General features: G+C 33.4%; 1 protein-coding gene and 1 long non-coding RNA gene across 2 annotated transcripts; both read right to left on the bottom strand.

Annotated features, from left to right (window-relative positions):
• Positions 1-2,910: 2,910 nt before the first annotated feature.
• LOC132050793 (uncharacterized) lies at positions 2,911-4,068 on the bottom strand. The gene is made up of 2 exons (XR_009413501.1): positions 3,720-4,068; positions 2,911-3,064 (listed from the first exon to the last, which is right to left on the bottom strand). It is a non-coding gene; the product is annotated as an uncharacterized LOC132050793 (long non-coding RNA).
• Positions 4,069-8,445: 4,377 nt separating this feature from the next.
• On the bottom strand, positions 8,446-8,928 carry LOC132050712 (cell wall / vacuolar inhibitor of fructosidase 2-like). The gene has a single exon (XM_059442084.1). The coding sequence runs from the start codon at positions 8,926-8,928 to the stop codon at positions 8,446-8,448; it is 483 nt and encodes a 160-aa protein (XP_059298067.1).
• Between the last annotated feature and the right edge of the window lie 1,619 nt (positions 8,929-10,547).

Below are 10,547 nucleotides of genomic sequence, written 5' to 3'. Positions count from 1 at the left end.
TTCCCTAGATATGAAACTTTAACTTGGCGCAATCGGTCAGTATCTTTTTTTTTTTTTTTTTTTTTTTTTAATAACCCCTCCCTAGGAGTTTCCTCTTTTTTTTTTTCTCTTTTTGACTTGAACCCACAAACTTAAGATTGGAGGTAGAGGGTGCTTATCATTCGAGTAACCCCCTCTTGTTTCATCGGTCAATATTTCAGTTTCACATGGTGTTTAATTTGAGCTTGGATTGATAGAGACATTGTCGTTAAAAGGTTTTGAGCGTTGAGGAAAGACGATGTCGTCGCTGCCAACAAAACAGTGAACCCCTTAATTCTTAAAGTCTGGATAAAATTACTAGGTATATGTGTTGATGGGAGATAGCAAGTATGCCGTGGAATTAGTCGACATGCGTTTAAGCTGCCCGGTCACCATAGCTATTTATAAAAAAAAAGGGGTCGATATGTTTTCCAAGGGAGCTTTCCCTCTATGCAAAGAAGTTAAAGAGGATATGCTGTCTCTCACTCTAAAATATGAGAGTAGAAAATGCAATCCACCCAAAAATAGAGATTGAGTTGACTGGTTTTGTCCATTTTGTAGATCAAAGTCCCTGGACATATACGAAATGATAAAACAATCCCTTAAAGATTATAATTCAAATGACAAAAGAAAGTTCAAAAATAGAGATAATATTCTAATTAATAATTTTAACGAGATACTTGAAAAAATAAACTAACAAAATTTACTCATAAACCAACATACAAAAGATGCTCTGAAATTAAAGAGAAAGGGAAGGGTTATTTATCATTATATCTACCATTTTTCTTCAAGCAAATGAAAACAAAATATTAGCAGAATCAGATATGATGGTAGCTCATTAACTATAAATCAGCTGCAAATACTTTCCTCTAATGTTAAATGTGTAGACATGAATCTGTTTATTTGTGTAATACTGGTTAGAATTAATGTTTCGTTGAATAAGTGTGAGTTTGATTCTCACTATCCTCCTTCCACTTATATAGCACCTTTTTTTCAAGAAAAGAAGTGGGAAAATATCTCGATTCACACAAATTAGGCACGTTAACTCTAAGTATTTGGCAATGTTGTATTTGGAGCTAATGCTTTATTCTATTGTCTTCATCAGTTAAGATCACCAAAGAATTGACTCAGGGTTATTGGTCATAATAATAATGGGCTTTTGCAATCTATTGGGCCTCAGAACTTCATTATATTGTCTGGGTCATTTGCACGGTTGTCCTTTAAAGGCATTGGTCTTTAATTTTTGGCCCTCAAATTGGTGGTCTTTAATTTTTGGCCTTTGCTTAATACCCCGAGGTCTTGGGTTCGAACCCAGGCTCAGTAAAAAAAAAAAACAAGGCAGAGGCTGTAGCAAAATTAGGCCTATTCGGGCAAAAGTTAAGCCTTAAGGCAGAGGCTTGGCAAGCCTCTGCCTTAAAGCCTAACTTTTGTCCAAAATTAAGTCTATTGGGCAAAAGTTAGGCCTTAAGGCAGAGGTTTGCAAAATTCCAGCCAAGTAATTTTTTTTTTTTGGCTTAAGGCAGAGTTTGAAATTCATGCAAATCCAAACGAAATTGCACGGTTTTCCCTTCAAATGGGCTGGTCTTCAATTTTGTCCTTCAGATTGGAACTTATGCCTAACGCCTAACGGGGTATAACTTGTGGTATATTATGATGCGAAACTTATATCCCGTGAAAAACTTGTTTGAGTTGAGGGGTAAAAATTAAAAACCAACACGAAATAGGGACAAAAGTGCAAATTATCCAAGTTTACATGCCGAATTTGGGAGGACTTGTATCTATTGTTAACAATATTGCTAACTTGGTTTGATATGAAAATCTAGGCTTCCCAAATCCTAAAGTTTCTACAAATTTGCTGTTCATTACAGACAAGGGGTGGGGATACATAAAAAATTAAAGCATCTCCAGGCTCCATAGGCTTTCCATAGTGAGTCAATTGGCAAAACTTGTGAACATTTGAATAACACATGCGAGTTTTGTCAATCTGTCAAAACTTGTAAAAATTTTATAGTTTATACTAAAGTTATACTCGTTTGTCCATAACTTGTGAACAAGGCAAAGTTTTGCTCATCTGACAGAACTCATGACCAATTCATAATCGCTCGTCATAAATTGTGAAGGAGAGTTTTGGTAAGAGTTAAAAGTCCAGTTCTCCAAGTACTATAAATGGTGTTCACATATGCATAGCCCAATTCTCTATAATGGTAAATGCATATCACTTCATATATATATATATTAGCCAAAAAGTTTAGGTGGCATCCATCATCTATAAATGGTAAATGCATCTCATTTCATACTACATTAGCCAAAAAATTTAGCTAGCGTTTGTCATAGATTTTGGATCAGATTTTAAAAATATATCTTCAAATATCTGTTTGGCCTATAGATTTTGGATTGGATTTTGAAAATCTGTTTTCAAAAAAATTTCAAGTTCCAAAAACTGGTCCAGACTAGTATTTGGATTTTTGGGACTTCCACTCACAAAACTTCAAATTTTTCCAAGTAAAATGCATGTCCAAACACAACTTCAAGTTCCAAAATCACAACTTCAAAAATTCAAATTTTCGATTTTCGAGTTTCAACTTTCAAAATCAATGACCAAATGATAGCTTAGGTGTCATTCTCATTAAAAAGATCACCCTGATATGCACAAACCAAAAGGAGTTCCATGGTAAATTTGGGGAGAGGTATTATTCTCGTGCTACTATAAATTGTCCAATATTTTCAATTACACACCACCAATAAAAATACTAAGTCCACTACACAATTTTTTACAAATTTGTGTCCAATAATCGTCAAATTTTAAGCTTGTTTCCATTCTATGCATTTATAATTCTTTTCGTGAGGAAGAAGAATGTGATGGAGGTGCAAGACTAACACCATTTCTTGGCATTCACTAAAGAGGATTTTGAATAAATGAGAAAAATGTTTCAAACATATACCCCAAAATTAATATAACTTGAAACAACAACAAAGACATACTCTTTTATCACGAGCTTGAATTTTACCCAAAATTTTCCTCTTGTGCATCCACTCCAACAGCTCCCTATATTGGGTGAAAAAAAAAAATTAAAGGAGATTTTCAACAATCAAATTGATGAAGTTCAGACATAAGACTTCTATCTTTTCATTAGGTACAAGGGGATACCATAGTTTCATGTAGGTTTTTTATCGGAGAATAAGTTGTTCACAATCTACTGTAGCTGACGTCAGACATAAGTGAGACACATGTTGTAAAAGCACATACGAATCTAACGTTTAAGTCAAGTTTGATGGTTTTGTCAAAATAGATACTCAAATAATATAAGTAGAAAATAAATTTGATAGTTTTCTCACAATAGATATTGAGAATTCATCACATATAAACTTATAAAGAAAGTACTACTAATGGAGCTCTAAGGTTACAATGTCGACATTCAAGTAACATGTCTCATGTTCTAAGGACATATTCTATATTTCATTTTAGCTAATTCAAAAAGTTCCTCTGTTTCTAAATCAATCTTATGTAAGATCGACGAGCACAAAAATGATTTCAAACTTAAGAAGAAAAAAAAGTTCCCCAATTTTTCATTTTCCATAAACTATTTTAATGGATATTTACTATCATGAACATTTTTTTTTAAAAAATAAAAAAAAAGAACCAAAAGACATTCCAAGGCGAAATTATAACAGAAGAAAGAAACAGAGAAAATAAAAAGGACCTGATTTGAGAGCACATCCATATAAGTTCACCATCACCATAAAGATGAGTTTTTTTGTGCAGCCACTAATGAAACAAGAAAGATGGAAAAAACTGCTGTTTTTTTACACAAGATTGGAAAGAGATTTTGTATGGTAATTTAGATTGTCGAGTTTTTTGAAGAGAAATGTTAAGATTTGAAGATTCAAGGAAGAGAATGAGGAGCTGAAAGTTTATGACTTTTTTGAGAATAATCACATGGAGAAAAGAAGAAATTTAGCAGAGAGACTTTGAGAGTGGCACTGATAGTGGTAGGAGGGGTCCTAGGGACCTACAGAAATTACAAACAACACGTGGGGATAAAAAAAAGTTATTCACTTTGTTCTGAAATAATTGTAATTTAGTAGACGTTTAGCCATGAAAATCGAATACTTTTCATTTTTTTTGAATTTTGAAGTTAAAGTTGTGTTTGGTTATAGTTTTTGCAAAGAATATTTGGTTGTTCGAATATATTGAAAGTGAAAAAAGTGAAAAAAGTGAAAACAAGGTTTTAGGTGTTTTCTAAATTCCAAATATAATTTCAAATTGTATTTGGAATTTTCATGCCAAACACTGATTTTTAAATAAAGTGGGAAAAAATTCCCGAAAAGGTGAAAGTTCTCATGGCTGAACGGGTCCTTAAATTTGAAAAACAACTTATAACTTATTTCCCAACTCATTTTTCACTTCTGGAATTATATTTAAGTACATTAACGCATGAACATTATTTTAAAAATTCTTTGTAAAAAATATAATCAAACACAACCCTATAAATTTCAAAAAAAGTGAAAAATATTTGAAATCTATGGCCAAACCCCTGTTAAGTTATCTGCAAAAGCGTAAAAAATGAGTATTAAACAATGGTAAAATTTATTGCAACATGTATTTATAACAAACTATACTAGTTTGCCATAATTAAGTACTGATTTAAGGTGATAATATATATTAATACACTATGGTTTAGTGACAAGTGACAATCATGCTTCTGAATATATGTGTCATGAATTTATTGAAATGGTATAAATACGTTAAATTTTAACGTTATTAAGTTATTTATTAGATAATTACATATAAATTTCTTGATAAGGAGGCTATGAACTTAAACTGTTCATATGAACCGAAAAGTACGAAGCTCATCAAGTGAACTAGCCCTTAACCCACCATATTAAAAATGCAGGTATAAAAAGAGTAGAATGGACTAATTTGAGTCACGTGGTGGAATTCAGTGTACGGATAATCTTAAATTAAAGGGCAGAAAAGTCTAGAACCGTGAGTAATAAAGGGGGCCATATTTTGTACTTGGTACTCCATTGGCCTGTTCTAACTTGTAGTGTAAAATTGTCAGCTGAACTTTGCTGCATTGATTTGTCAATTGATATTTGTTATATTACTTGGAGTTGCATCTTTCAAATGCTCAACGTTTTTACAACTCCGTATCTAATACAGTTGGGCATGGTTGACTATTCCTTTAACCATTCTTTATTCAATTTTTATTTTTTATTTTTTTTGGTGGGCTTCTTTATTCAAAATTCTATCAGGTCGTACGACAAGATGGGGTTGGACTGGAATTCTTTTTTTTGCGCGGATTGCCCTTCTTTTGGGGTAGTCTTTAAATTTTGCCCCTCATATTTGTAGTCTTTAAATTATGCCCTTCATATTCTTTGGTCTTTGATTTTTGCCCTTCGCATTGCAACTTTGAGTGTTCACGCAGTAAATCATGAGGTTCCGAGTTCGAACCTCGTTCGAGCGTAAATTAAAAAAAAATTGAAGGCAAGTTTGGGTCGCGTATCTTGGAGGGCCGGATCAAGATACTTGTTAAGGAATTACCAAATGGGCGTGACCCGCATACTATAAGGAACTTAAGCATATGTCCTCAGATAACTTTTAATTCCTTCACAAGTTTACGCCTCAGTAGGGACGCTTTTAATGTGCAAACTTTTATGCGTACCCGACATAAACTTGTGAAGAATTATCAAAGTTTATGCGACCCGACATACTTATGCCAAGTCTACCCATAAGGCATAAGTATGCCGGGTCCGGCATAACTTTGGTAATTCCTTCACAAGTGTATGCCGGTGGGGGCATAGCGAAATTTAAACTCTGCCTTGCGAATTTTTTTTAAAATTTTGACTGTGTGTGGGTTCGAACTTGGAACCCATGGATTTTAGCCGAAGGACAAATTTTAAAGATTTCAAATACGAGGGGCAAATTTAAAGACCACCCCAAAAGAAGGGCAATTCTAGAAATTGCCCATTGGAATTTAGATGGACAATTTGCACGATTAATTTTTTGTCCCTCAAATTGTTGGTCTTTAATTTTTGTCATTCACCTAAAATGCCCCGAAGTTCTGGGTTCGAATTCGGCTCAATAAAAAAAAATCGCAAGGCAGAATATCGTAGCAATAAGAGGCCTAACTTTTGTAGAATCTCAGTAGTGTAAAAAAAAAAAAATCTCCCATTCAGAATTTAGCAAGGCAAGAGCCTTAAGGCAGAAATTTCGCGAAGCCTTGCCTTGCGATTTTTTTTTTTTTTTTACTGAGCGAGGATTTGAACTCAGAATCTGTGGATATTTTTGGCCACTCTTTTAAGCGAAGGGAAAAAATTTAAAAACCAGCAATTTGAGGGACAAAAATTAAAGACCAGCGCCTTTGAAGGCCAATCCGCGCAAAAAAACGAATTTAGATTGACATATTAAATGGGCTTCCACTATCTAGGCCCACAGCCCAAAATGCCTTCTTTTATGGGTCTAGAAACTGGAGTTAAAGCAGGGTGTCCTTTCGAAGGACACCTACAATTTAACTTTTAACCCTCGTTAGGAAAAACTGTACAAAATATAGATGTTCACTAGGTTTTCTCCTCCTCTTCCTTCTACTGCTCCTCCATTTTCTTCACATGTACAATAGAAATTTGAAGACTACGGGTTATTTGTGATTATTTTTAGGTTAATTTTAGTTGAGAAAACTTGAAGGATATCATGAATGATTTTTTTGAGCTAGTTTATAGACGAAGACAAAGTGGACTATTGATTTTTGAAGGTTTGAGTTGAATAGAACAATTGAAAATTATTAGGACATACATTAGAAGGCTGGATATCAAATTTAGATTCATTTAGAGTTGATTTGGAATAAGGAGCAATTTTGTGAAACAAAAACATGTTGTTGCAATTTCTACACCACAGGTTATGGTGATACATTCAGACCTCTCTATAACAACACCTCTCTATAACAGCTAAGATTTTTTTTAACCGATTTTTTATGTTATATTTTACTTCTCCATAACAACATTTTACCTATAACAGCAACAATCAATTTTACAATAATACGCTCTTTGTAAAACTACCCTTCATTTAACAACTATCCTTTTTTTCTTAGTAATATAATAATCAATCATCTTATAAAAATATATAGAATATCTATGATTACCAATAATAAGTATAGAGGTTTTGACCAAATATTTAATTTGATACAATGAAAGTGCTAAACGAGAACCTAAACCTATTGTTATTTGGACCGGGATAGAAGATTCAACGGTTCAAATCTTAGAAGATTCAACGGTTCAAATCTTAAATTTCCTTCGAGGGAAAGCAATTAGATACCCGTTTGCTGATAGTTTGAACGCAAAACTTCGTCAATTCAAGCGTTATATCACCACAAAGAGATTGAAATCTACGTAACAAGTTACAATTATAATTTCTTCCATTAATCTTGAAAAAAAATTAATTTTCAAGTAAATTAAAATGTGTGCGAGCTTAAAACTTTATATATTCAACTATGAATTATTTGAAATTGTATGAACTTTCTTTAATGAATAGTTAGTGAAGTATGCATATCTTTGAGATTTAAAATTTAAATAGTTTTGTAATTTTCTATAACAATAAAAAATATATAAAATTAGAATTTATGCTTTTCTTTGGCCTATAACAACCAACTATTAGTTAAATGTCAAATATTGTTATAGGTGTATAACAACCATTCTTTGTAACATCCAAAAAATTTCGGACTCAACGATGTTGTTCTAGAGAGGTTTGACTGTAAGATTTTTCTCACATATTCTTACGAATCGCCATAATTCAGCTATAAATGCTAAAATAATCCTGGCAATCCGTTAGAATTTTTGGTCAAATCCAGGAGATCATCATAACATGTTGTGTTGGTGAATTATCTACACATCACGTCGCGATGATTATCAAGATTTGACCGGAAATCCTAATGACCACTATAAAGTCTCCTGGACTTGCCAGAATTATGCTCTCACTTACACCGAAAGTTCATATTTTTCCACATTTTTGTCAAAATTTAAATGATGGCACCGAAAAATCCTATTTTGTGCAAATTACACGTCAAGAAACGGTTTGGTCGTATCACGGATTGGGTCGCGTTACGGGTAAAACCAAACATTTATTATGATTCCACTTTGCTCCTCCCACACTGTCAGTCATTCTTCTTTCTCCTAATGTTTTCTCTATTTAAACATGTTGATTACTATTTATTGTTAAAAATCTTGCTATTTCTATGATTAGATTCATATGAATTCAGTGCTGCGTCTAAAGTATTAGATTTGACGTAGAGTACTAATTATGTTTAAGAATTACAACAAGTAGTAGATCTGAACCCATAATTTTGAAAATAAATGAGATTCATAGAATTTAAATCTTGAATTCGTAATAATTTCTGTCACTTAGTAATGTCACTGTCTACTTGACATAATTCTTTACAGTTTAGTTTTTATAACGTCACCAGACACTTGTACTAGGTGAGCAAATTCATTGTTTTTCTGAGTCAATTGAGACTGACCACATGAATCTTCACAAGTGAGAGCTCTATCTCCAGATTGCAAAATTGAGGCAGTTGCTTGTGCAAATTGATCAGACCCCAATTCTTTAATTGAATTAGGAATATAAGTATTGATAGCCAAATTATATTGTTGAACACAAATTTGTTGGCATTTTTGGGGAGCCAATTTTGGGACTTGATCCAAATTTTCTTTGGCCTTGTTTAAGCATAAATTGAGAATTGTACCTGCTAGCCCCTTAAAATCATCAGAAGGTCCTTTTGGATCTTTTCTAAGAGAATCTTCACATAGATTTGGATCAAGATTATTTTTGCAAATATCATCTATTTGATCCCCATATGATTGATTCACAAAACAAAATATGAGAAAAAGAAGAAGAAGAAAAAGCACTTTGTTTTCCATTTCTTTATGTGTGTTTCTCAGTAGATAAGTTTTTGTACTATATAAAAACATTGTGGTCAACCAAATTTATAGGAAGTCCTCAGAGCTATATGAAGCAGTCACATGATTATCATGATACACTACCTTTTTTTTGTCATACTAGGGTATTAATTAAATGTAAATGCTGAGAATCCACAACTTAAATGCTTAGAATCCTTTACTATTTAATGAAATCGGCTTTCCTGGGAAAGTTTTATTTTTCAAAATAGAATTTTTCGGCGCAAATTCTGATAATCAGGCCCGAACTAGATATTAGATAAAAAAAGAAGCTTTTTATCTAAAAGTAAGTATGAAGAGCAGCTTGACATATAACCAGTACATACAAGAACCTGTTCTGGCTATAATGTATATTTTTGTCAACTGTGCTTTTAACATCAAAATTAGGAAATGGACTCTGATGGAAGAAGGCTTGGGCCTCAACAAGTCAACTTGGACTGCTTAACTAGGATGGACGTCCAATGGACTGGATTATATAGTTAAACCCAGAGCATTTATTTGCGCGGATTGCCCTTCTTTTGGGGTGGCTTTAAATTTTGTCCCTCATATTTGTGGTCTTTAAATTTTGCCCTTCGCTTGGATACCTGAGGTTCTGGGTTCCAATCTCCGCTCAGGAATTAAAAAACAAATAAAAAAAATTCACCCCATAAGGCATAGTTCCTTGAGGAAAAGTTCTGCTCCATAAGGCATAACTAAATTATGCCTTGAGGAAAAGTTATGCCCCCTCCGGCATAACTTTAGTTTTTCCTTAAAGACTGTATGTCGGATTCGGCACACACTCCCCCTAGCCCAGCCTTGCCGAATTATTTTTTTATTTTGTGCCTGAGCAGGGGTTCGAACTCGTAACCTCGTGTATCCAAGTCAAGCAAGAAACTTAAAGACCACAAATATGAGGGGCAAAATTTAAAGACCATCCCAAAAGAAGGGCAATTCTGCGAATTGCCCAACCAAGAGACTCAAATATGTGATCATCGTCCAGAAAATCCAGCCCAAAACCTGAGAAGGGGGCCGAAGTGCAAAGATACCTGATTTTGACACCACCATTTAAGTTATATTCACAGTGAATAAAAATTTGCAAGTCTATCTGCTTTGGAATAACTTCAGACATCATATGACTAAAGTCTAGATAAATATGATTGAAGTTCATTCATTTTTTGCCTGAACATCAGACATATATGGCTGTACTTTAGCCATATTTGCCTAACCTTTAGTCATGCATATGAATTCAATTTTTTTCTTCTTCTGAATTTCACGCACATAAGGCTGAAGGCAATCAATTTCACCTGAACTTTAGTCATATGTAGCTAAATTCAGGCGCTTTTGCCCGGACACCGCATGTTAAAAATTGTCTCGAAGTGGTTAGACGTGCAAAACTTTAAATTTAAATAATGGTGTTCAAATAGGATACTCCATAAAAATTTTATGAACAAGGACAAGTACATCAAAAAACAAGGAAGGAAAAATACACATTTTCCCCTTAAATTTGTCCGAAAAGTTACATATTCTTTTCATCAAGTAGCTAGAAATTAGAATAAGGAAATTGTAATTTTCATGTTAAATTCATGCCTATCTTAGCTTTTTCC

This window comes from Lycium ferocissimum, chromosome 3 (assembly GCF_029784015.1).
Source record: "Lycium ferocissimum isolate CSIRO_LF1 chromosome 3, AGI_CSIRO_Lferr_CH_V1, whole genome shotgun sequence".
Lineage (NCBI taxonomy): Eukaryota > Viridiplantae > Streptophyta > Magnoliopsida > Solanales > Solanaceae > Lycium > Lycium ferocissimum.
Note: the sequence above shows the minus strand (reverse complement) of the source record. Positions and strands in the feature narration are given on the sequence as shown.

What these genes read in the sequence shown, in the direction of transcription:
- LOC132050712 (XM_059442084.1), bottom strand. Translation starts at nt 8,928, where the DNA reads ATGGAAAACAAAGTGCTTTTTCTTCTTCTTCTTTTTCTCATATTTTGT.